This window comes from Phascolarctos cinereus, unplaced genomic scaffold (assembly GCF_003287225.1).
Source record: "Phascolarctos cinereus isolate Bilbo 61053 unplaced genomic scaffold, phaCin_HiC Scaffold_9;HRSCAF=440, whole genome shotgun sequence".
Classification (NCBI taxonomy): domain Eukaryota; kingdom Metazoa; phylum Chordata; class Mammalia; order Diprotodontia; family Phascolarctidae; genus Phascolarctos; species Phascolarctos cinereus.
The window spans coordinates 20,516,496-20,543,016 of NW_027556402.1; the positions used below are offsets into that span (position 1 = coordinate 20,516,496).

The 26,521-nt window shown below is 44.9% G+C and overlaps 1 protein-coding gene and 2 long non-coding RNA genes across 13 annotated transcripts in view; 2 read left to right on the forward strand and 1 right to left on the reverse strand.

Annotated features, from left to right (window-relative positions):
- Window positions 1-13,912, reverse strand: part of LOC110209656 (uncharacterized) — a 53,070-nt gene extending 39,158 nt beyond the window's left edge. The window contains exons 1-2 of one of the 2 annotated variants that reach the window (XR_013484026.1): window positions 12,569-13,912; window positions 11,588-12,434 (exon numbers count right to left, since the gene is read on the reverse strand). This is a non-coding gene — a long non-coding RNA (uncharacterized LOC110209656). Of the gene's footprint in view, window positions 1-11,587; window positions 12,435-12,568 lie in introns of those variants that run through there. The other variant, XR_013484025.1, reaches the window with a different exon arrangement.
- LOC144455294 (uncharacterized) lies at window positions 6,427-11,664 on the forward strand. Its single transcript, XR_013484024.1, has 4 exons — window positions 6,427-6,659; window positions 7,977-8,051; window positions 10,784-10,891; window positions 11,267-11,664. It is a non-coding gene; the product is annotated as an uncharacterized LOC144455294 (long non-coding RNA).
- A 154-nt stretch (window positions 13,913-14,066) lies between the features above and the next one.
- SEC31A (SEC31 homolog A, COPII component) overlaps window positions 14,067-26,521 on the forward strand; it is a 73,319-nt gene continuing 60,864 nt past the window's right edge. For 4 of the 10 annotated variants that reach the window (XM_020988415.2, XM_020988413.2, XM_020988416.2 and 1 more), the window contains exons 1-6: window positions 14,068-14,332; window positions 15,706-15,788; window positions 18,618-18,741; window positions 20,905-21,103; window positions 25,370-25,465; window positions 25,894-26,034. In XM_020988415.2, the coding sequence (XP_020844074.1) occupies window positions 15,710-15,788; window positions 18,618-18,741; window positions 20,905-21,103; window positions 25,370-25,465; window positions 25,894-26,034 (639 nt within the window). In that variant the 5' untranslated portion in view covers window positions 14,068-14,332; window positions 15,706-15,709. Of the gene's footprint in view, window positions 14,333-15,705; window positions 15,789-18,617; window positions 18,742-20,904; window positions 21,104-25,369; window positions 25,466-25,893; window positions 26,035-26,521 lie in introns of all 10 variants that reach the window. The other 6 variants (XM_020988417.2, XM_020988418.2, XM_020988419.2 and 3 more) reach the window with 3 other exon arrangements.

The following is a 26,521-nucleotide window of genomic DNA, read 5'->3' on the forward strand; positions in this document are numbered from 1 at the left end:
TTTCCATTGAGATACATTTCAAGCACCACTACATGCTATATGAATCCTTTCCTTATACCCCAAAACTGCTAGTGCCATCCCTCCCAAACTACCAAATAAATACTTTGCATTTTTTAAAAATTCTGTATATATTGACATGGGATTGTGTCATTCATTGTATTTCTGTCTTCAGTGCCTAGCACAGTGCTTAATAAATACTTGTTGACTGACTGTGTGTGTGATTCATTGGATCATAGATTTTGAGCTGGAAGGGACTTTATAGAGGCCAGTAAATCCAGCATTCTCATTTTATAGATGAGAACTCTGAGAACCAGAGAGGAAGTGACTTGGCCAAGGTCAAGGAGTGCAAACTCAAATCTACAAGTCTAGCACACTTCTGCCACCTAGTGGTTTCACAATGTGAGAGCCCTGTCATAGCAAGGTCAAGACAGCAGTAGACTAGGCTATATGGGGGTGCATTGTCTGCAGAGAGCTTTGAACATTGAAAGTTAATTTGGAGAACCCGCAGTTATACCATACACTTGGGGACCCAGCTACAAGCATTCCTTTCAAGAGTAAAGTTCCTAACAATTTGGAATTATTATTTCCTTCCTTCCTTTCTCCCTCCCTCTCTCCCTTCCTTCTCTCCCTCCCTCCTTCCTTCCTTCCCTCCTTCCCTCCCTCCTTCCCTCCCTCCTTCCTTCCTTCCCTCCTTCCTTCCCTTCCTCCTTCCCTTTTTTCCTCCCTCCTTCCTTCCTTCCTTCCTTCCTTCCTTCCTTCCTTCCTTCCTTCCTTCCTTCCTTCCTTCCTTCCTTCCTTCCTTCCCTCCTTCCATCCTCCCTTCCTTCCCTCCTTCCTTCCTTCCCTCCCTCCTTCCCTTCCTTCCTTCCTTCCTTCCTTCCTTCCTTCCTTCCTTCCTTCCTTCCTTCCTTCCTTCCTTCCTTCCAACATGGAATAGTCTCTAGGTCTTCCAACCAGCCTTCTCTTTTCCTGGGCAAGTGGAAGTGAGAGTGGTCAATTCCTTTGTGGACAAGAGAAGGCCTGATGGACACCAGACTCAATCTGACTTGGACCCGCAAGTCCCACTTAGGATTCACCTATGAAAGGAATGATTCCTGTAGCTTCTCTGTGGACGTCCTCAGCCACTTCATTTCTCACCAGCTCTCCTCACCCTTTTTCCCTAGCTTTTCCTCAGAGTATCCACGCACACACCTTAACCTGTACCTTCTCTGCCCCACAGCAGGCAGCTACCCAGCTCCAGGCTATCTTCAGGTCCAGGGGACTACATGAATTGGTAGGAAGCAGAGGGAATAGACAGATGTTCTGTGCCCTGCTTGGGGCTATCAGCCCCAAAACCCATATTATCATTTCTAATTACGCTGATTGCAAAAAAAAGGGAAAAAGTGAAAATTAATCGACACACCTGTTTATATGGTTTATTGACCATGAATATTCGAAGATCAATTTGAGGAAGTCATTGACAAATATATAGAAGAATCAAAACCCCAAACTGTAATGTTATTATTCATTACTGCATCAGACCATATATAGGTATATTATTTCCTTCTTTAAAAAATACATTAATGTAATTAAAATGTATTAATCTATTAAGGCTTTTTTGTACCATAATATTTATTTCATTTTTTATTAGCATGATTACCCAAAGTTTAATAAAAGAAAATTTCCACTGACTGCATTTCTATTCTGATTTTTTTTCCATTTTATAACTTTTAACTGAAAATAATTTTATTATATGGGGAATGTTGAGAAATTATCCACTCTGGTTGTCAAATATACTAGGTTCACCACTGCATGGGAATTCAAGGAAGTGCTGAACCCAGAGGCCAAGTTTTTTGAGGAGACACCAGCAAATATATTGCGATACAAAAATATGAACCACAGAAAACCAGTTTGACTGGTCTTCTCCAGTCCTCCAGCTACGTGTACACAAGGTTTAAAAAAACCAGAGAATGGGCATTACCTGTCCCTAACCCCCAGCCTCTTGCTGGATGGCACATTTAAAATTAACTTCCCCATGTCCCTACCCCTCATTCTGTACTCCTTGATAGACAATTTAGAAAATACCCTCATTTTGCTTGATTACAGGGCAGTCTCCTATTGGTGCCAGGCTGCTCTTGGTCTAAAATTCCATATAAGTTTCAGCTCTGAGGGGCTCTATGCCTTCAACCAGAGGGCAATAACCACTGTGCAGAGTTCCACATATCCAAGGCAATGGGGTCCACCCCAAGACTGTTCCCTGTTGGTATCAGTTCTTCTTCTTATCTTCTGGTTAGTAATAACATTTTGTTAGCTGCTCTCTGCGTGTGGTCTTGCTGCTCTTCCTCTGAATCTCCAGTACTACACACAAGGGCAAGGGCTGGGGTCCTGAGGAATACATGAGCCTGCTAGTGTACTCCTAGAGAAAGGAGAGAGAGTGACCTGGCCATTGGTGGCTAACTGATGTAGACGGATAAAACAAACCTCCGAGAAGGAACAGTTTCTGAGACAAGACTCTCCGGATGTCTGGGAGGAGATATTCAGCAGGTAAATTACACAAGATGCTTTACATTTTTTCTTTTTTTTTTCCGTTCTACTGACTTTTGTTTCAATAATTCTTGTTGCCTCATTGGCATCAATTTGGTCCATTTGAATTTTCAGGGAGTTTGTTGCTTGGTTAAGGTTTTGTACCTCTTATATGCCAAGCTGTTAATTCCCTTTTCAATTCTTTCTTTTATTGTTCTCATTTTTAAAATTTTAACTTTTATTTGTATTTTTTTAAAGTACGGAGACTTTTTTATACTTTTTTAAAAAAAATCTCTCTTCCCCATGCCATTCCCACGTGATTGGGAATGCAAGAAAAACAAATCCTATTACAAGTCCGCATAGACATGCAAATTTCTGCATTTGCCACGTTGGGGGGGGGGAAGAAGAAAAAGAAAGAAAAAAAATATGCTTTTATCTGCACTCGGAGTCCATCTGGAGGTAGCGAGCATTTTTCATAATGACTCCATCGTTGTTTTTATTTTTTGCAAACTTTAACATTTCATTTTTTTACAATTTCAAGTAAAACTTTTAACCATTTTTTAAAAAAGTTTGAGTTCTACTCTCCCTCCCTTTCTCTTCTCCCTCCTGATAGTAAGCAATTTAATAGAGGTTCTACATCATCACGAGTCCTTTGGAACTATAGCTGGTTGGCTCGTTGATCTGAGTTATTTAGTCTTTCAAAGTCGACTGTCTTTACAATATTTTTATTACTGTGCAGATTGTTATCCTCATTCTGTCCACCTCCCATTGCATCTGATCATACAAGTCTTCCCAGGTTTTTCGGAAACCAGCCTTCAACATTATTTCTTAGAGCCCAATAGTGTTCCATCACAGTCAGCCATTACCCCAATTGATGGGAATCCCTTCAGTTTCCAATTCTTGGCCACCACAAAAAAAAAGAACTACTTAACTCTCCTTTCTTTTCCTATTTTTTCCTCTGCCACTCTTATTTTTAACATCTTTTTGCTCTTATAAAAAGATCTCTTTAACTTTTCTAAAATTCCTATTGGGCTTGTGTCCAATTTAGATTTTTTTTTCCTTTGAGGCTTTGCCTGTGGATGTTTACATCCCGATGTCTTCACAGCTCAATCTGAGGGCCTGTGAGTTTTCAGTGCTTCTAAGATGGTGTGATCTGGGAAGAAGTTTGTTCACTGCCTTCCTAGTGTTGTTTACCCTGTGGTTTCAAGGATTAGTGATATCACAGGTGTCTTGACTTTCGAGCGAATTGGATTTAAGTGAGGCACAGCTGCACAAAGTCATCAGCCTCACTCTGTCTTCCAGAGTCCTCCACATCCAGTGGCAAGACAAGAGTCAGGATGACTGGTGAGGGCCTGGGATGCAGGGGATGACCTTGGCTTCTTTGATGTCTGACCAAGCCCTAAGCATTTCACAGGGCCTGCTTCAGCTGTCTTCAAGGCTGTTGGAACAAACTGTTCTTATCTGTCCAACCTGTTGGGAAAAGTCTTCACATGCTCAGGGTAGACATGCCCTAATTCACTGAGGGGCTCGAGGTTGGTCAGTTACCCTCAAATTGGTTTAGCCTATCTGTTGAAGCAGTTTTGCTGGGGTGCGGCTACTGCACATGCTAAGGCTTCTTGGAGCCACAGGTGAGTTGGGTAAATCAAGCGGACACTAAAGGTGGATGAGCAGCCCTCCCACCAGGGATGCTGGTACTCATTGAACACCTCATGGCGCGAGGTCCGCCAACTGCTGACCTAGGTTCAGACCTGTTGTACTGTGTCTGATTGAGTTTCAGTAGATGCTGCTGAACTCATTCACTGGTATCTCGTTGGCGAGCTCTGCAGGTTCAGAGTGACGGATCTGCTAGACTCCCCTTTGGTCTAGCTTCCCTGCCCTGGCTTATTCCATTGCAGGCCGATGGGTGGGGGTAAAGCTTAGAAGGACACCACCTCTGCTCTTGGGCTCAGAGCCACAGGGCTAACTTGCCGGAGCTTGTTCTTTGTTCTGTAGGAGGCGTGCTTGCTACCCGTTCCTCTCCGCACTGGAACTGGGTAATGGGTGACAGAGCTGTCGGCCGCACGGGTTCCTGTTCCTAACCTTGGTTCAGGATCTCCTTCTGCCCCAGTGACTCTGATTCCAGCCTTCAGTCTCAGCCCTCTCAGCAACCTCCGCGGCGAGAACGCTGCCCACTGGGGGCTACTTGCCTCCAGTGCTGCTGTGCTGGGCCCATCCCAGCTTCCGAAGACCTCTCTATCTGCCTAAGGTTCACGAGGATGGAAAAATGACTGGCTTTTGTTTGTTTGTTTGTTTTTGAGCTTTCCTAATTAGAATTCAGTCTGATGGGTTTCAGGTTGTATAGTTGAGGTGTGTTGGCTGACCTGGGTAAAAATGCTGACTCTCACTCCATCTTGACTCTCTGCCCCTTCAGCTCTTATTCCTTTTCCATTTTTTTTTTTGCTCAAGCATTCTCATTCTGTTTATAAAACATTTTAACTGTTTTTATTTTTTTAACTTTTGCATTCTGTCTTCCAGGAATTCTAGTTGAGTTTGTGCTCAACCTGTGTTTTTGTCTGAGACATCCCTCGTAGATGTTTTGGAGTCATTCTTTTCCTCTGTGCTAGTGTCTTGAGTGTCCCCGCCACCATGACAACTCATTGTTGTGTGGTTCTTTTTTTGTTTGCCTGGTCTTCCAGCCTGCTTTTTGACTCGGAGCTGGGGTTTGCCACACTTTTGGAGGGAAGGTCTGGCTCGGTCTTACCACTCGCTTCTTTCTTAGGAGTACTGAACGTTGCATCACTGTGGCATCTCAAGTACAGGCTGGGGACCTGAAGCTTTCACTGCTCCCGAAAGGGTCTGAGCCAGGGCAAAGCCTGATTGCCACCCCTCTGGTCTGACCATTCGGTAATTGATAAGGAGCCTAGAACGTAGAAGAGGTAAGATCTGGATATGAAGACATAGTAGAGATGATCAGGAACGCTTGGGAGAGTCTATAGGAAGAAGGAGGCTTCCTAGGGGAATGGATGACGGACAGTGGTCAACAAAGCACTGAGCCTGCCAGATGAGACAGGCAGATGGAGAACCAGCGTCAAAGGGGCAAAGGATGAGAACACCCAGGAGGGAGGAAGGGATGGTCTACCTCGGCCAAACTGCAGACGTTGAGAAGGACGGGGATGGGGAAAGGGCCATCCCATTAACCCTTCAACATCGTTGGCCGATGGCTGGCGAAGCTGGGGGCTTAATTAGATTAAGGACACGACTCTTCAGGAGGCGGCCAGGGAGAGCGAGGAGAGACACGCACCCGGCGGCCTGAGGGGCACCCACCCTTCAAAAGGGGAGGTGGGGAGGCGCCCGCGATCCGATCTTCATTAAGGAGCCGGGAGCCCCTCGCGCTCCTTTTACAGCTGCTGACCCGAGGCGTGCACAGAGGCGGTGACTCGCCCAAGGGCACACCCAAGGCAGCGTCTCAGGCTGCCCGGGTCCTAGGTCTCGCCAAGCCCCCGGGAGCCGCATTAGCAGCGGGGCGGGGGGGGGGGTGAGGACACGTGATTTCTGGGCCGCAGCGAAGGGGGTTCTGCCACGTGGGGAGGGGGAGAGAGTGCCTTCCAGGCATGCGCACCCTCCTGGTGCCAAGTGGAGAGACGCGGCGTTAGGAGCAGGAAGAGCGGGAGGGGGGGATGTGCAGCGAGGCGGCGCGAACGACCTCAGCCAGCTAGTCAAAGATTTAAAAGTTTAATGGAAAGAACAGAGCTGCGTCGGCGGCCCGAGCACACGTACATCCGGCCACCTCCACACTTCCGCCTCGCGCCCCGCCCCGGGCATGACGTCAAAGCATCAGCCCCCGCCCCTCGATCTGGGCCTTCCTCATGGGGCTGGAAGGCTGGGTCGGAGAACCACCAACGCCCCCGCCCCAACCTCCTGTTCTCCAAAAAGAGGCTTTTTTTAAAAAATACCGCCAATCAGCGCCGGCTTTGCGTCTCGAGAGCCAATCGGAACGGAGACTCCGGCTCTCTCGGGGCCCCGCCCCCTTCCGCCTTTATATGGCAGCTAGCGGATGCTTCCCTTTCTTTTCCTTCTTCCTGCAGGCGGCTTCTGCTGTCTCCCGCGCCGCAGCCGCCCCGGTGCTCCGGGAGTGGATCACCGTCATGGACCCCCGCGCGGGTCTCGGGAGCCGCAGGGTGAGAGCGGGCGAGGGCTGGGAGGGGGATGGTGCGCGGGCGGTGCCGGGGTGGCCTTCTCGGACCCCGGCCGGGGGCGGGGCCAGGCCCCCTCCTCCGGCTCACCCTTCTGCTCCCTTCCCGGTCTGCAAAGCCGGGGCCGGCTCCGCGTCTGTCCCGGGCTCGGTGCAGGCCCGGCTGGGGCAGCCGGGTCAATCCTGCCCGTGGTAATGCAGGTTCGGGGGAACCCGCATCCCGCCCCTCCCTGAGCGCTGCGCCTTGTGACGGTGAATTAGAAATTAAGTAATTAGAGAGAGGCAGGGAGGAAATCCCGCGGAACCGAGATAATCGTCTGCACGGTCCGGGGGGTGTTAACACCTGAGGCCCCCTCCCCATCCCTTTTTGAAGATTTCAGTGGGTTTTCTAGTACTTGACCCAATGGGATGTCGGCTGCTTTGTGGGGACCAGGCCCGGCGATAGCAATTAACGTATGCTGGGCTTCCATCGACCCAGGGATCTGGGCCGGGTCACCTCCGTTTATTCCAGCTCTAAACGAGGCTCCTACGCGGAGGTTTAAGATTGCGTTATCAGTTCAGAATCAGGCCCTATCTAGCACTGAATGCAAAATGCCCAAAGTAAATCGTCACACCTTTTTTGACCAGTGCTACTATTTCTGGAATATTTTAGTAGGATGGAATTATTTACCAAATATTCTTCCATACTGCTTGACACGCTTCTCATAAACCGTATACTCCAGGTTGCCAGGCCTGATTCCCCTGTTTTAGGACAACATCTTGCAAGTAGCCAACACTTACTGGCTGAACTGAATCATTAATCACTTACAGAGAAATTGTTACATCACACAAGGCCGTTTAGAGCTTGCATTTTTCATTCAGCAAACATTAAAGTGACATTTTGTGCAAGCAGCTATGGCCAGATGCTGCTGGTCTAAAGAGGACTTTATGGCCTTCAAGGAGCTGCTGAGGCCAAAAGAACTCAGTTGGTGCCCAAGGAAGGGTGAGCATTTAGGTACAGACAGGTAAGAGATGGGGCAAAGGTTACATCACCCCCTGATTTTAGTGGACAGTACATACATAGATATATTTAAACACGAAATGATGGTATAAGGTTTTTCTTTCTTTTACTACTGGTACTTTTGACCTCATCTAATGGCTTCATATCCAGTGATTAAACCTTTTCACTGCTGTTCACATCATGAACCGTTGTGATTATTAAATATTTGTATGAGGATATGCAAATTGGTCTAAAAATAGTGTTTACAAATAATCTGTGTATTTTGAGTGAACAGATAGTTTAAAATACTCTTTCTTCTCTTAGGAATTATGTTCTTGCAGAGGTTGGAAAAGGATAACCTGAAATCAGAAGATAATTGAACATACAGGTGAAATGGATGTAAGTTACTGTCAGGTTACTATTTTTGAGTATATGAAAATAAGCATTTTGTAAGCTTTAAGGTAACATATTGATAGATTACCATTATAAAATGTGATTAGCTATAATGACCTCTGTGTATATATATGTATATATTTACTTTGAAAATAATTATTAGTTCCTATTATACACTGTGCTCCTTTTAGAGGAAGTGACAGCATTTACAGAGGTGGCAGGATTGAAAAAGGCTTCTTCTTGTGTCCTAGGTGCTTGGATGGAATTTTGAAGGAAAATTTTGAGGGCTGAGCATAATGGTAAAGTGGGAGTGTATTCCAGGTGCAGAGGATAGCCAGGACAAAGGCGCAATGAAGAACATCTAGGTCAGTTTTCCACTGAAAGATGTTTGGATGGAAATAATGTAGGATAAGGTCGGAAGGACAGTCCTGGGCAGGTTGTGAAGGCATTTCAGGGTTTTTTGGGGTTCTTGATTAGGGGAGTAACATGGTTTGACTTGGGCAGTTGTGTGGAGGATGGATTGGAGAAGGGAAGCATGAGATAGGGGCATCAGTAGGTTACTGAAGTTCAGGTAGGAGCTGATGAGCACCTGAATAAAGGTGGTGGCCCTGGGAGAAAAGAAAATGGAAACTGATTGGGGGGAGGGGGGAGTGTGGAACAAGGGAGAATGAGAAGTCAAGGATAATGCCAAGGTTGCAGATATAGGTGATGAGGCAGAAGGAAATGGGCCTGGAGCTTCGGGTAGAGATTTAGTAAAGGGAGAGAGGTAGGGTGTCGGGACTTAAGCCTAGAAATGATACCATGCTGGCTGATCACTGTAGAGAGAGAACAGGAAAGGGGGCCCCAGGATAGACCTTGGGGTAGGGCTCTATACTTAGAGGGAATGCAGTGTAATAAAAGGATGAATTAGCAGAGGAGTCCAGGGAGCAGTCAACTCTCTGGCAGGCCCAGAGAGTATCTAGGAGGAGATGAACAGTGTCAGAAGTTGCAGGGACATTCTTTTGAATGAGGATTGACAATTCTGTAGTCATTGTAACTTTGGTAAGAGCTGTTTCACACATGAAAGTGTGATTTTCTGTTATGTACAGCTTGATTTTAAAAAACAGATAATATCCTGTGGGTGGTGGGTGGGCTTCTTGTAGAAGAGGGGTTTGCTGCTGGGCTTTTACATTTTTAAATACAAAAACTTGATTTACAAACATAAAAACCATTCTTAGATTAAGGGCCATGAGAAATTTATTATTTTGTATTATATTAATAATTCATTATTAATTTGGAGCCAGGCTGTTTCTGTATTCAGGGAGCATCCCTTTAAGGTCAGTCAGCCAGTCTCTGAAGAAAGGGCATAGATAGAGGAGATTGCTCTGGGTATCCAATTAGGACACCTTACTTCTCTTCGAAGTGTAAACAGAATCTAAATAGGTGAATTCTTGCCCTGAGGAAATAAGCCTACGTCCTTGGCACCTCTCTATTGGAGTTTAGGGTGATCCAGCTCATGAAGGAGAAAAACCACCAGAGTGGTCTGGGTGAAGAGGGATTCCCCTGTCCACACTGCTGGTGCTGATTGAGTCTCAAGACCACACCACTGTCTCAGCAGGAGGAACTAGAGTATAGCCCACCTCCTCATTAATTGTTCAACACCCCCTTTTCCAAATGTATTCAAAGCATTTACTGCCTCTGTGGGTTTTGTCTCTGGTTACTGAGATAAACCACTGACCATGAAATTTTTTTATTAGCCAGCCTATTTAATAGATTATTACCCAGGAACTGTCTCTGGGGTTTTTTCATTGTCACAGCCATACAAAACCAGGTGATTTGGTTTGCCAATCCTGACTTGTAGAATGTGGCTCTTGAGCTGAGTTTTGAAAGAAACGAGTTTTAAGGTAGAGGCTAAAGAGGGTAAGGTAGAGGCTATCCCAGGTATGGTGAACAACTATACGGATGCTGGTGTCAGGTTGTACTGAAGTCTAGTCCAGGTGCATGCAGGAACCTGAAGGTTCCTTATAACAACTTGATCATTTGGCTGAGGGTATTACATAGGCAATAGGGAACTCCCAGATGAGGAAAGCCTCTCCACTAATTTTGCTTGGCACCTTCTGCAAGCTGAAGACAATAAGTAATAAGTAGCCTGGGGCATCAAGGTCAAGTGAATTGTCCGGGTCATAGAACCAGTAAGTGTACCAGGTCTTGAACCAAGGTCTTGTCTCTGAGGTTAGTTCTAGCCACTGCAAAGTAAGGTCACCTTGATTAAATGAGATGTATGTCAAATGCCTTGGAACCAGAAAGCAGTATTTGGCCGGTGGGGGGGGGGAGCTGCCTTTCCAACAACAATTTTTGCAAACTCCTTTGGTGGTCTTACTGTAACTCAGGTAACTGATCTGTAAAACAGCTAATGTAATTTCAAAGTTCACTCCATGTTTCTGCTTGCATGATTCTCAATCAGATGAAACCACACGGTAGAACTGATTAAAAACACTATTTCCATATACTAAGTAGAATAGAAAAAAATGATTATGCCCAACTGATTGCTGTATGGAGCTCAGTTATGTTTATATGTGTATACAGATACAGTTAACATGTTATCAGTGTTGGACCTTCCACTTCTCCCTTTTGTTCCCTCCCCCCAAAAGCCCTACTTTATAACAGAGCACAGTTAGGCAAATTAAACCCACACATTGGCCATGTCTGATTTTTGTTTTGAGTTATTTTCGTACATATTGATCTGAGTCTTTTCCTAGGAATAAAACTGGATGGTATAATATGAAGAAAATGACCTGCAGAATAATTTGATCAAGACTTCTGGAGGGTGGTAGAGTCAGCACACTAATCTATAGTATTAGAGAAAGGTAAGCTTTATATTGGTCAGTGCTTTGAATCTAAATTGCATGTATCTGTGCAGCTCTCATCTGTGTCATGCTCTGTGGTTTTCTACACTTGAGTGTATCTACTTTGTTTCTGACTCTGTCCTACCACAAGAAGTGCTGCTATAAATATTTTAAGTGGGGATTTTTTAACAGTGACCCTCCTTGGGGGTATAAATCTCTCTGTTCAATCTCCTGGCCAAAGAGAATGTACCTTTAAGTAGCTTTAGTTGCTGATTCCAAACTCTTAAAATCCCTTTTTAATGTTACTGATTTATAGCTTGACCAACAGTGCATAAGCGTACCCATCTTACCATAATCCCTCCAATACTGATCACTGTCGTTTCTGTTGATTTACAGGTTGTGACTTGAGACCTTGTGCTTGTGGAGTGTCAGCGTTTTAGTTCAGTGGGGGGGTTTTGGAATGTTATTTCAGCAGATGGCCTCTTTGATTTGAGCCAGCGTCTCCCGGATACAGGCTTATCTAAAAATTGAGCCAATTTCTTTGAATTTTTTTCATCCAGTTAGTTAAATTTCTGTGGGGAGCCTCTATATAAATAGGAAGTAAACTTTCTTATTGCTGTTGTAGATTTGAATTCAGCTAACCAGAGTACGAAGTTGACTTTCTCCAAAATTTGCTGTCTTCAAACAAAAAATTAAAATTAAAACATTCAAAAAGAAATCCAGTGTTAAAATGATTTTTTGATTGGAGCACACTGAACACCCTGTATTGTATTTTTAAAAGCAATTGACGTGTACCCCCTCAGTTTCCATTTCCTTACAAGTTTGCAGATGGGAGAGATCACTTGCAAACTGGGTGAGATGGACAGTGGGGTTCCCCCTCCCCTTTCGGGAGGTTAAGCAGGTTGGAATAACATGGGTTGGACTAGATAGCAATTTCTAAAATTTTGTGGGAGCAAATTAAATATGCTTAAATTGGCTTGAGTGAAATTCTGCTCAATGACTGAAAGGTTAAATTCTGAGTTGAACTTTTATGCCATCCATAATCCTGTTCAAAATCTTTGACAAGTTTGTAAGATTCCATAAATGTCTTAACAGCAAGCTCTCCCACAGACCCTTAACATTCATAATAAATGAGGGCTTACTTTACCTCCCAGCTCCCTTCAGTCTACCCCACCTACAGAGCTCTCCCATTCCCCATTTCCACCTCCCTTTGTTGTCTTTCATCAGCAAACCTGAGAGTAGGAACCCTCTTGTTTTTGTATCTCTAGTGCACTGAAACATGGCATGAAATGACATGAATTTTAAGCTGACTGCTGGTACTAAAATACCATTTGAACATGCAAAAGGTACATGTACCAGACCGGACCAAACAATAAAAGACCTCCATGATTTGAGAAAAGCAGCAAATTGCCTTTTTTTTTTGTACATTGAATATAAACGCAGAATGAATTCTGCTAGTTATTACACCAGAGATATCCAATTACGTGGCTCTTCAGCACCACTGTTTCAAGCTTGCATGGGTCCTTCCATGTAAATAGGCTAGGTAAGCACTCCCAACAGCCAACTGCTTTGGCCCTACAATAGAGCCTCTATAACTAATCAGGATCTAATTTCCAGATTTATATATCTACCTCTGATTTCTCTTGTTGAGCTTGTCCCCACACTCCCACACCCACCACATGTGTATCTCAAACTCACCCAGGGTATGACCATCTGAGGAGGCCTGAAACCTCATTCCTGGACTTCATATACAGTCCTCCGCATAGCCAGTCCGTTGTCTTTAGAACAGACGTGCACAACTCGTAAACTTCAGGTAGCACAGAGGTTGGATTAGAGACCGATGGTGGTTGGTTGCCGCAGATCACGTCAAACAGGAGTGTGCAGTGCAACCCGGTCATTTCAGGTGTATGTTGTGCAGGCCTGTGTTGGAATATCGTGGATAAATTTACTCTTCTGTTCTCATCACTTGTCCGGATGGTTCTGACTGGTATCCCTACCTCACTTCTTCCCGTTTCAGTCCATTTTCCAATCAGCTATCAGTGATTTTCCAAAAGCCCGGGTGACAAACTTAAGTGGCTCCCAATTAACACTGGGATCAGATATAAAATTGTGTTTCTCCCTTCACCTAATCACTAGCGCTTATTTGTCCTCACAATAACTGGAGAGGTAGGTGCTATAATTTTAGATTAAGAAATTGGGGCAGATGGTGTAAGGGACTTGCTTGGGGTCACAGTGCTAGTATTGGAGGCTGAACTGCTCCCCTATACCACTCCCCCTCCACACTCCGTACTTCAGTCCCTGGCTGGCCCCCCTGCCTAGTACAGTCCCCGACCTCTGCCTCTCGCCCACCAGGCTTCCGGTCCGATAAAATCGCCTTTGCTACTCCTTCCCCTCTGCCCCCTCCAAGTTTTGCAGTCTTCACTTGATAGAGCGCAAGTTCCCTGAGGGCAGGGGCCAGGGTGCTGCCTCACTATCAGGCCTGCTCAACAGTTCCTGACGTTGTAGGCACTTAAAACTCCGAACTTAAATCCTATATCGTCACGTGGTTGACTTGCAATTCGGCAAAAATGCTTTCCCGTTAACCCCTGCTGCTTGACGACGGGCAAGTAACCTAGGTTAGGAGGCTCGCACAAATGTACATAAAGTGCTTCGAGCTCCACGTCCGCCCGCGGCCTTTCCGACTTGGTCCGGTCCCTCCTAGTTCTGTCCTAAGCGGCCTAGATCTCCCGATCCCGCCGGCAAGCCCCGGAGCCTGCCACTCTCCCAGACCCGGGCTCCAGGGCGAGTGTGGCTGTGGGGGTGACCTCCTGCCCCCGCGTGTGGAGGCGGAGCCGCTCCGTGGCTCCAGGTCTGCGCGATGACCTGTGACCCTGACCCCGGGGGCAGGAGGGCCGGGGGGAGGATACCGACCCGCCTGGCCGCAGGGTAACCGAACGTTCGTCACTCTCAGGATTTGCTCTTATTCCGCCGCATAGCGGAAGTGCCGTGGTCTCTGGCGCGCCTGCGCCAGCATGAGGCTCCGCCGTGGCAGCGTGTGCGCCTGCGCAGAACGGAGCGCCTCGCGGCTGCACGCGCGCCTGCGCCCGGGGAAAACGTTTCTTCTTCCACCCTTGCCCTTCCGCCCCCTTTGCTCCCGGAAGTGTTCGCGGGGCGGGGCTGGGCCGCGGCTGCCACGTTGGAGAAATTCACCGGTCGGGGGGAGGGGCAGCAGCGGCAGCGGCGTTCGGAAGCGCGGCGCTCTGACTGACTGACCGACCGACCGACGGCCTGACAGACACCCGGGCCTCCCGTCGCCTCCGCTCCCGGACCGTCAGTGCAGGGCGCCTCCTCCTCCTCCAACTTCACCTCCATCTCCATCTCCTCTTCCTCCGCGGCGGGCTCAGAGCCGGCGGCGAAGCGGCGACAGCGACGAGCCCGGCCTGGCCCCGGCGGAGCCTCAGGGACGGACCCCGCGGCCCTCAGGTGCGTACGGAGCGGGACCGGGGCCAGCCCCCGCTCCTCTGCACCCCTCAGGTGCCCGGTACCCCCCGGCCTCCGCGGGGCTCGCGACTGCATCCTCCCGCCCACCGGAGAGGATGGGGAAACTGAGGCAGGCCGGCCGGGGGGATGCCCCAGCTCGGGGCCCCCAGCCCGAGGCCGGACCCCGAGTCCCCGCCTCGCCCTGTTTGTCCTTCGGGCCCCCTCGCCCCCCGGCCGCGGCTCTCGGCTCTGGACTGTCAGGGACCTTTGATCTCCTCCTCCTTCCCTCCCCTGCGGGCCCTGCTCGGGCTCCCCCGCTGTGAGGGGGGGCACACCCGCAGGGGCCCTGGCATTGCATCCCCTTCTCTTAGCCTGGGGGGTCCTCCTGCGCCCCGGGGGGCAGATGCGGGAGCAGCTGGGTTTGGGGGTGCGGAGCAGCCCCCGACCCCCCGCGGGAGCTGGACTTGTGTGGGACGGACATTGGGCTGGTCCGGTCAGCAGACCTGCTCCCTCTCAGGCAGGAGACGCTGCACAGAGGATGGGGAGAGAAAGAGGAAGGGAAAAGATCAGGACTCACTTTCTACCAGGTTTGGGTTTTCCTAAACAAATGATCAGAGTAAAGTCCATCAAAGTTCTCATGACCCGCCTGTCTCAGTGCTCCTTCCCGGGTTAGCCTAGTTTCCCTTTCCAAGTCATTTCTTTTCCTTTGCCTTAAGAAGTGTCAGGATGAGTGGGTTGCTTTAATGCCCAGTTATAGCCTGTAAGTCTCATTATTCCTTCTGTAACGCAGAATTTAAATACTTAAAGGTTTTTCCCCTGAAAGATACTTAGCAACAAAACTATAGAAAGGGACTGTTTCATGCACTGGATACTTACATGTTTTTCCCCTGAAAGATACTTAGCAACAAAACTGTGGAAATGGACTGTTTCATGCACTAGCTGATTTATCATGATATTTATCGTGTATTGGCTTCTTTGTTTTTGAGGATTTTTGATGTTTCACTGGGGAGATGTGAAATCTGCACGATTGAAATTAGCCTCTATTTGCCTGGCTACTAAAGCTTGCAGGATTAAGAGATAAATCATTTAACCTCTAAGTGCCTCTGGCAATTTTCTAACCCCACCACTGCAGAGCTGGTGCAGATTGGCTTTGGTTGAGGGAGTTCTTCACTGGGAGCTATCTACCACAATAAAATTGCCGGTTTGGATTGAAAAAAAAAAGTGTGCTGTATAGGTCAGTTCCCTCTGGTGTTTAGTGTTCATGGTTAGTTTGTTTATCTCTTAAGGCAGCCTTAGACTAGGTCCATCAGGCAGAGTGGGGATGGTAGTGGGTTTCTGGCATTGTAATGCTGCCTCCATGATATCCTTGTATATAGCAGGATGAAGTTAAAAGAAGTGGACCGAACAGCCATGCAGGCATGGAGCCCTGCCCAGTGTCATCCCATTTATCTGGCTACAGGTAAGCTGATTTTGCCTAAAAATAAGTTTACTTAGAGTTTTTTAAATAGCAGCAAATTATTTTATTATACACATAAGCAGACACAAGACTGTCTTTTAGAGAAATGTCCAATTTGTCCCATTTGTCTCCTTTCTCTATCTAGTTATGTTCAGCTTTTCCTTTCTTATCTCTAGTCAGATATCTGCTTGATGTCATACATGTCAAGATTTTGGATAGGATAAAGTCCTATCCTGTCACCTCCAGAATGAACTATAAGATACTTCAAAACCCTTCATAATTTGGAGCTCTCTTCCTTCCCAGTCTTCTCACCTCCTCCTCCCCCCTTCCCCCTACATCCAGTGACATTGGCCTTCTTACCATTCTTCCTTGCATAGACATCTCCCAGCACTGGGCATTTTCACTGGCTGTCCTCCTCACCTGGAATGCTCCTCCACCTCATCTCTGTGTCCTGGCTTCCTTCAAATCCCAACTAAAATTCCGCCTTCTATAGGAAACCTTTCCTAGGGCTTTCTCTCAGTTGATTATTTTCAATTTATCTTGTATATAGAGCTTATTTATATACATGGTTTGCTGTGCACTCTCTCCCATTAGACCGTGAGTACTTTGAGAATAAGTACTGTCTTTTATCTTTCTTTGTTTTCCCCAACACTTAGCCCAGTACATAGCACAGAATAGGTGCTTAATAAACCTTTATTGAATGACTGATAATGAAAATTCTATGAAAAAAGAAAATTGAAAAGAACTAATGTCATTGTTAATTTTAGACTTTTTTGGGAAGGATGATTGGGGACAAATGCATTGATAAATGTATTTTACAAATGTTTTCAATACTTTTTTTTGGATAAATAGTATTTTATTTTTTCCAATTACATTTTAAGATAGTTTTCAGCATTCATTTTTTTATAAGATTTTGAGTTCCAAATTTTTTCTTCTTCCCTCTCATACCTTCTTCCCAAGACTGTAAGCAATCTGATATAGGTTAGGCATGTGCAGTCATGTAAACATTTCCACATTAGTCATGTTGTAAAAGAAGAAACAGAACAAAAGGGAAAAGCCACCAAAAAAAAAAGTGAAAATAGTATGCTTCAGGTTGCATTCAGACTCCATAGTTCTTTCTGTGGATGTGGATAGCATTTTCCATCATGAGTCTTTTGGAAATGGTCTTGGATCATTGTATTGCTGAGAAGAGCTAAGTCAATCATAATTGATCATTGAACAATGTTGCTATTACTGTGTATAATATTTTCCTCTCACTTTACTCAGCTTCACTTTGTATAAGTCTTTCCAGGTTTTTCTGAAATCTGCCTGCTCATCATTTCTTATAGTACAATAATATTCCATTACAATCATATACCACAACTTGTTCAGCCATTCCCCAGTTGATGGGTATCCCCTCAATTTCCAATTCTTGGCCACCACAAAAAAAGCTGCTATAAATATTTTTGTATATGTAGGACCTTTTCCCTTTTTTGTGATCTCTTTGGGATACAGACCTAGTAGTGGTATTGCTAGATCAGAGGGTATGCACAATTTTATAGCCCTTTGGGCATAGTTCCAAATTGCTCTCCAGAATGGTGGGGTCAGTTCACAACTCCATCAGCAGTACACTAGTGTCCCAATTTTCCCATGTCTTCTCCAACGTTTATCACTTTCCTTTTCTGTTGTATTAGCCAGTCTGACAGGTGTGAGGTGGTACCACAAAGTTGTCTTAATTTGCAAGTAATACTTTTTTTTTAAACAACTCTCACTTCCCAGTGTGACCTCAGCACTGCGCCCTCAGAAACCCAAACTGTAAAACTCAGTACTTTCTAACAAGTAAATTGGTCCCGTGTGCCTCATGGTTCGAGTGTGGTCCACCATCCTTCTGCCAGAAAAGTGAGAAGCTTGGTTCACTGTCAGTTATTGAAGGAATGATTTTGATGGGAGTTAGAAAGTTTTTCATTGTCTTTTTCTCATGTCGTTGTCATTATGTAAATTGTTCTGCCTTTGTTTACTTTTTTCAAATTCAGTTCAGTAAATTTCTCTGAATTCTTTGCATTTTTTAAAGGTTCGTTAATATGATGATATACTACGAATTTCTTCACTTATTCTCTAATCTGTGGCCACCTACTTTCCTCCTTGTTTTTTGCATGATAAAAACGGCTGCTATAACTGTTTTCTCCCTCTGTCTTTAATCTCTTTGAGGTATTAATTGTTGTTGTTCATTTGTTTCGGTCACTTCAGACTCTCTCTGACCCCATATGGTATTTTTTGGGCAAAGATGTCAGAGTGGTTTGCTGCCTTCTTCTCCAGCTCATTTTGTACATGAGGACACTGAGTCAAACAGGGTAAAGTGACTTGCCCAGGGTCACATGCCTAGTAGGTGTCTGAGGCCGTATTTGAACTCAGGTCTTCCTGACTCCAGGCCCAGTGCTCTATCCACTGTGCCGCCTAAGTATATACTGGTTCAGATGGTATATGTAGTTTGGTGACTTCTTAATCGAATTCCAGATTGTTTAGCAGAATGGTTAAACCAATTCGCAGTACAGAATCATAATGTCTTCCTTTTCAGCCATGACATTTTTATCTTATATCATCTGGGTTTCTGTCTGAGACATTGCTTGTAGATGTTTTGGACTCATCTTTGCCAGTTCAATAGATGAGGTTTAAAACGTCAGTTGTTTTAATGTACATTTGTTTTAATGATTTAGTCCCTTTGTATGTCCATTGGTGACATGTTTATTTGTATCAGTTCCCTATGCAGCTTTGATAGGACATCTTTATAAAAATTATTTGTTATAAGGATTTTTTTTCTAAATTGATGCTTCTTTTCTGAATTACTTTTCATAGGAACATCTGCTCAGCAGTTGGATGCAACATTCAGTACCAATGCTTCCCTGGAGATATTTGAATTAGACCTGTCTGATCCATCATTGGACATGAAATCTTGTGCTACTTTCTCTTCTTCCCATAGGTATGGAGCTCAGTCTATACTTAATACTGTTTGCAAATAGTGTACACTACTGTTTGTAGGTGGTGCCCATTCTGTCCAGAATTATAAAACAGTTGCAGGAAATGTCATCAATGATGTGGGACGCTTCATAAAGTAGGAGAAAACGGTTGAAAATCTCTTGAATTTGACTTGGTGTGATAATGCTTCAGTTTTTTCATAATAATAGTTTAAAGAAAAATTTTCCACACTGTTAACTGTTTAAGATTCTCCTTTCTCCTGGACAAGTCTTACTCTTAGTTATTGCAGGCAATGCTGTAAGTTGCGAAGCAGGTGCCTGCCTGCATTTTTAGGGGGAGTGTCTTCTCAGGGACTTTCCTATGTCCATGGAATCACAGGTCCAAAACAGATCTTTTTTTTTTTCCTATCATTTGGAGAATATGAGAAAGTAGTTCCAGTGAGACAACAAGAATTTTATTGCAGGAATCTGGTTGCTCTTGCAAAACCACTAATGACCTAAGTGATGGGTGGTGATCTTAAAGTACTCAAATTCTGCAAATTATACACAGTCGTTTTGGAATCATAGCTGCATCCCATTTGAGTGCTGGATTGGGACCTTTGGCATTATCTAGTCCTACCCCCTAATTTTGCAGATGAAAGAGATGAAAAGATTTACTTGTGGTTTATACAACTAGATGTGGTCCAGCTGTTAAAATATTTCAGTTGTGGGTCTCTGCCTATTTAATTTTGCTAAAAGAATTGGTATGAAAGAGTGACTCTGCCTCCTATGTGCCCAGGAGGGGTGAGACCTCTTTCTACTTCAAGAACCCACAATTCTGTGGCTTGTTTTCTTTTTCCAATTGAATGTAAGCTCCTGAAGGTCAGGGACTGTTTTCATTTTGTCTTCATTTTGTAACCCCTAATGTCTAGCCCAGTGCCTGGCATGGACATGTATTACATACTTAATAAATGCTTGTTGGGCTAAAAAACATGAGAAATAAGTAGATGATTTTTAGTTCCCATCAAGATAAAATATGTCTGATGGTAGTAATGACATAACCTGTTGCTTTTCTCTTTTTATAAGTGCCCATTGTGGAGACTCTTCAGTGCACTCTAATTGTTCTCCTGGTTCCACTCACTTCACTTTGTGTCACTTTATCCAAGTCTTCTCAGCTTTTCCTGAAACTGTCCCCTACGTCATCCCCAGCACAAGAGTCTTCCCTCTCCTTCACATACCATGACTTTCTCAGCCATTCCCTGATTGATGGACATCTCTTCAGTTCTAATTTTTGTTATAACAAAAAGAGTTGCTATAAATATTTTTACACATATTGGTCCTTTTCTTTTTTCTTTGATCTCTTTGAGGTATAGACCTAGTAGTGGTATCACAGGGTCAAAGGGTGTACAGTTTATTAACTTTTGGGGCCATGGTTCTGTCTTGCTTTCTAGAATGATAGACCAGTTCACAGTTCCATGAACAGTACATCAATGTACTTGTTTTTTCCCACAGCTTCTCCAGCATTTATCATTTTCTTTTTTGTCAGCTTTGCCAATCTGATGGTTGTGTGGTGATACCTCAGAATTGTTTTAATTTGTCTTTCTAGAATTATTGGTAATTTTGAGCATTTTTTCATATGACTTTTGGTAGCTTGGCTTTCTTCCTCATTTAAATAATTTACTTTTAGTAACTCTAATTTTACCAACCAAATCCATTCTGGACCCTGGGTTTTAAAGGCTGTGCCAGAAGAATGCCACCTTTAGCAATTCCTACTAAACTAGAAAGGTGTTGAGTAGGGAATGGTATTGGTGATGTATTTTGTGTCTTTTGTCTGAGTTTAGAAAGACTCATTCCCAGTTCAGCCATAAATCCTCTGAAAGACCACCTGCTAAGTTAGAGACAGGTTGTGGTCTGCTTCAGTGTAGGGACTGTTATTATATATCCTAATAGTGTCCATTTGTTTTTCAGATGCCTTAGGCCAATTTTCCAGTTTGTTTCTGCAGAAGATATTTGTGTTGTTTATTTATGGTTGAATACACAGGAATGCTGTTTCTCTCTGATGTTTAAATTAGATTCTGAAAATTGAAATGCTTTTCACAAAATAGGATGTAGAGAGGCAGGTGGGGTATGCTTCAGCCCTTGAATTTTATTTGGCACTGTGGATGAATTCTGCTTCTTTTGTCTTTCAGGTACCACAAATTGATTTGGGGACCTCATAAGATGGATTCCAAAGGAAATCTTTCTGGAGTCTTAATTGCAGGGGGTGAAAATGGAAATATCATTTTGTATGATCCTTCCAGAATTATCGCTGGAGACGGTGATGTTGTGATTGCCCAAAATGACAAACATACAGGGCCCGTGAGAGCCTTGGATGTGAACATCTTCCAGGTTAGATTGGGAGAATTGATTAAAACAGGTCCTTGGGCACATGTTGCCATGTTTTGAAGCAGGTAGACACTGGGGGATATCAGTAATCAGCTAAAACCTCAAATAACTGAATAGCATGTATTACTGAAAAATGGTCAGGGATGTCGTGGGGGCTCAGGCCTCTTTCACAAGACTTAGAACTTCCCGTATGTGGAAAACATGACTGTTTCTTTGTGATACCTTTTCATGAAAAGGACACGCAACTTCATCATTGCATGTGGAGAATTTTTGCTTTTTAATTTTTTTTACCTACATAGAATGAATTCTGTTATCTAGCATGGTCAGTGATTACAGATGCTGTGTATCAAATTTACCTACCAAACTAATTTTTTAAAGTCTCAAGTAAAAAAATATAATGGGCTTAAGTGGACAATATGTTGCCAAAAGTCGTTGGTTTTCAGTCCTGAGTTGAAATGCAAGTTAGGATTTTATTGAAGATTTATAAATGAGTCTCATAGAATCTTCCAGAAGGGCTCAAAAGGGAGCTGAGCATACCTGGCCAGAATGGTGACAGGAGAAGTCTAGCGCCCAGTGTGAGGCTTCCAGGTTGGGCAAGCCATGTGTCTTCTTACCCAGCTCCCTTATTACCCTAAGCCCTAGGGTGGAGAACCCCTGAGACTCCCACTTGTGACTCAGAACTTTAGATTGAGCCCAGGATTTCCTCATAGTCAGGGCTGGGATTTCCTAGGCTCTCTGAGGGAAGTTGCCTCCCTGCCAGAAGCCCAGCTAGTACATAGAGCATTAGTTGTAGTGAATAGCTCCCGGGATGTCAGACCCATCCCTCAGGATGTCAGACCCATCCCTCAGGATGTCCTGGCTTTTGGCCAGCTTGTTGGTGCAGGTGCTGCTTGCCTTTGCTGAGGTTTCTTCAGGGAGCTAGGTCTGGCTCTGTCACAGGGGCCTCTTGGTTTCTTTCCAGGGTGGCACAATCCTGGCTCCCCTGGAGTTTATTCAGTAGGAGGGCAGTTGCAGTCTTCCTAGGACTGAGGATCTAGTGGTCAGTATTGGGGATGCAATGGTGGAGTAAGGTTTTGGGGGGGGGCCAGTGGACCCCCGCGTTCCATGGACTTCCATGGACAAATTATTTCCATTTTTTGACCACACACTAGAAGAGGGGTGTTGTGATCCTGGCAGTTCACTAGGCTTAAGTGTTGCCTTTGGGAGGCCAGGAATAGCAGTGCCCACCTGGGAGAACATGGTTGGCTCTGTTCTGGAGTGGGGAAGAGGAGAGCAAGAGCTGGTGATGGTTCCCTCTCTGGGACTCATGTATTGTGTCACAGTGGGGTAGGCTGGGCTTTGGGCCTACAGTAGTCAGGTCGGAAGTGGGAGAGGTGACTGGGTAGGTCCTTAAGGGGTCTTAGGTCCACTTATTCAGTCACCAGCTAGTGGTGATAGTTAGCAGGTTTGCAGCAAACTGCTTATATATGTTAAGTCATTTGATCCTCACACCAATGCCAGGAGGTAGGTGCTACTATTATCCTCATTTTACAGAAGAGGAAAACTGAGGTGAATGGAGATTCAGTGACTTGCCCAGGGTCATAGAGCTAGTAAGTGAGGTAGGATTCAAACTCATGTCTCAAGTTCCAGGTCTCAGACTCTATCAGTTGTATCACATAGATGCCTGTAACTTATTAAATATTTGTTAAATGCTTGCTAACTACTCAGGCCTCTGAAACTGTTGGCTGTATGATAATGGAGAAATCATTTAATCCCTCAGTGCCTTGGACAGTTCTCTAAAAAACAAACAAAAGACAAATTTCAGAGATAGAGAGAATTTCCTTCCTCTGGCAATTCTGTACCAAAACAGTCTTAGGTCCAGTTCCTTTTCCTTTCCTATGTCCTGGGAGCTGCAGCTACAAAGACAAGCAAAGTAGACCTGCCTTCAGAAAACTTACATTCTGTTGGGGAAGATGGCATCTACATAGAGAGGTATAGGCAAAATAAATGCAGGCTAGCTTTGGGTGTGGTGGATGGGGGGAAGGCATTAGCTGTCAGCACCTCATAGTTGGAAGGGACCTGTGGGGAGGGGGACTCATTTTTCAGATGAAGAAACTTATGGAGAGGTTGTGTGACTTGTCTGAGGTCACAGAGATGGTGATATGAGTCAGTCTTTGGATGCCAGTCTTCTCCCTCCGGACCGTGTGTTCTTCCCACTGTACCTGAAGCCGCCACTTCTTAATGTAGGGTCTTAAGTAGAAAGGTGGTGCGTGCGTTTAGGGTTTGTTGTTTTTTTTGTAAATAGTATTTTATTTTTTCCAATTACATGTAAAGGTAGCTTTCAGCATTCACTTTTTATAAAATTTTGAGTTACAAGTTCTTCTGACTCCACTTCCCTAAGATGACAAGCAAATCTGATAATAGGTTACACAAGTTGCTTTTAGTTTTTAAGGGCAATAGGGATTTTAAGAGGTAGAGATAAGAAGACAGCATATTCTAGGCAAGGGGGGAACAGCTTGTGCCAAAGCCTGGAGGCAAGAGATAGCGTGTCCTGTGTGAAGAACAGCAGGAAGACTTGTTAGGCTGCATTGTGGAGTCTGAAGGACAGGACCAACCAGGAGCGTGTGCTGTATAAGAAGACTACCCTGCTGGGGCGAGGGGCTGTGAGTGCAAATCAGAGGAGTGGTGATCTTCAGCAGAGGCCAGATGGGTGCTCGCCAGTACTTGGTGCTGGGCATTCCTTGTAGGTGTGGGGTGGAGTTGGTGACTGCTGGAGTCCCTTCCAGCGGGGTGAGCCCTTTTTCTGCCTTACCTGTTTGAGTTTGTGTGGGCAGCAGAGCCTTGGTCTGGGCTGGATCAGATGTGAGGGCTATTTGAGAAGAAGCTACAGGAATCCTTTCGTTGCTTCCTGCTCTTGGCATACGTGGACTGGCCCTGTCTGATGTTGGAACTTTCTTTACAAGTTTTTAATGAAAACACAAATATCCAGGAGTGGGAAGAAGGCAGTACAGTTCTATGGCTTTGCATAAGATTTTAACAAAGATACTAGTTGCTACAATGAAATTACAAGCTCCTGTTGTAACTTGGCATGTGGATTTGTCAGTCCATGCTGACTATTTATAGGATTGGAGAAGTGTATTTTAATATTAATAGTCTTAGGTTTATAGAACATAGGTAACAGTTTGCTATAATTAAATTTTCTTTTGAAGGATTTTTTGCCCCATATGAGAAAGTCATTACAAAACTCTTTGTTTTGAAAATGCGTCTTTTTGAAGTTTAAAAGTATTCCTTTTTAAGTAATTGCTTTAGTTATTGAAACAGAGAACCCAACTGCTAAATCTCTAGGGTTGTGGTATCTGTCTAGGAACTGAGACATTGAGTGGCTGTGTGACCCTGGGAAAGTCACTTCCTCAACTGTAAAATGGGAATAATGATAGCATTTCCCAGGTTTGTTGAGAGTCAGATGACATCATATTTGTTAAATGCTCAGCACAGTGCCTGGCACACATTGCATGTGCCCTCCACCTTGTTGCTGTAATTGTATTTGCACCCGACAGTTTCTCTGTCAGTGGCTGGCATCCAAGAAGCACCCACCACCATAGCCTTCCTTTCTTTTTCCCTAGTTCTTTGTTGGAGGCTCAGAGTTGTGTCTCAGGGCTCAGATAGTCAGGGAGGGAGGAGGTGACAGTGGCTCTCATGCTATCCTGAATGCCCCATTTTCTTTCAGGGCACATTCTTATGTTGCCATGAAGTGGCCTCCCCATAGTGCAGGCAGCAAGGATGAACTCAGGAGAATACAGGGAATTTTAAAGCCTTGTGGTAGTTGTATTCCACACCAACCACGTCCTGTAGCTAGTCAAGCTTTATCTCATTAAAGAATGACCTGTCAGGCCAACCGTACTTTTTAAGATGGTCGCCTGGGGGCATCAGAGATGTAAAATTATAGGAGGGAATGGGGTATGGCGGGGTTTGATTTTAAGGAATTTTCCCACATAGTCTTTTTAAAAATTGCAGGCAAGTGCCTGTTGGCATAAAATGTCAGTGCTCCCTTAGACACAGCTCCAGAATATCAGACTCTGTTTTTCCACAGTTAATTTGTGATCATGATGGTTAATGAAGAAAGTTTTACAAGATGGTTCTGAAACATTATTCTATTTGATTGATTGTATGTTCTTTTTCTAAACAAATGACATGATGGGGAAAGGGACAAAAATTGCAAGGTGGCTGGGGAGGGGTATCATTTCTCTTGACTGTTTTGACAGCTGTGTTTGTTGTTATTTTAAATTGCAGACTAATCTGGTAGCCTCTGGGGCTAATGAGTCTGAAATCTACATTTGGGATTTAAATAATTTTGCAACTCCCATGACACCTGGAGCCAAGACACAGGTATTAATTGTTACAGTGATTTCTGTTAAGTGATTGTGGCATAAACTTACCCAAAATGGTTTCCGATGATACAAAGGTTGGACAGATTTAAATTTGCTCTAGAGGTAATGCAGATTTTTTGAAATTGTGGTTTGTTTTTGTTGACTTTGTCCCCAATGGAACAGATGTTTATAGATTTACTTAGGCTTGTTTTTAACTGTGAAAGCAGTTGGTAGAGTGGGTGGGGTGCTGGGTTTGGGATGAGCACCCGGTTCAAATTCCTTTCTGCTGCTGGGTGAATTTGGGAAAGTCACGTAACCTGTTGGGCCCCAGGTTCCTCATCTATGACAAGGACGGTTGAGCAGGTGACCTCCCAGAGGCTTTTACAAAGCTCCGTGGCCTGATCCTCACCTCATTGGAGTGACGGTTACTTGTTTTGGTCCTTATAGCCCCCAGAAGACATCAGCTGCATTGCTTGGAACAGACAGGTCCAGCATATCCTAGCTTCTGCCAGTCCCAGTGGCCGTGCGACTGTTTGGGACCTTAGGAAAAATGAGCCCATAATCAAAGTCAGCGATCATAGTAACAGGGTGAGTTTGTGTTTTATTTGTGAAGAATGTGTCAGATTTCGTAAAATTTGTGGTATTTGGACTTTGAGAAGCAGTGAGGTATAATGGTTAGAGAGCTGTCCTTCAACCTGAAACACCTGGAGCCCCACCTGTGACGTGTCTGGCTGTGTGACGTCGGGCGAGTCCTTTGGCCTTGCAGAGCTCTGGATAACTCAAGAGTTAGAGGGATTGTCTTCATCTGGGAGATTCCAGGGCCAGTCTGGGCTGGGCTCAGTCCCTATGCCTCACCTGTTGTGAAGGACTGGGGGGTTATCTCCTGCTTTATGAAATGCCCCAGTTCCAGAAGCAGATTGGGCCACGCTGCCAAATCCTGCTTTTCCATGAACTTCTGTCTTTGAAGCAGAGAAAGTACTGGCCTTGGAGTCAGAAAGTCCAGGTTCAGAACCCAGGTCAGAAGTCTGCTCTGTGATCCTTGGCAGGCTGAGTAATCCCTAGGAACCTCAGTTTT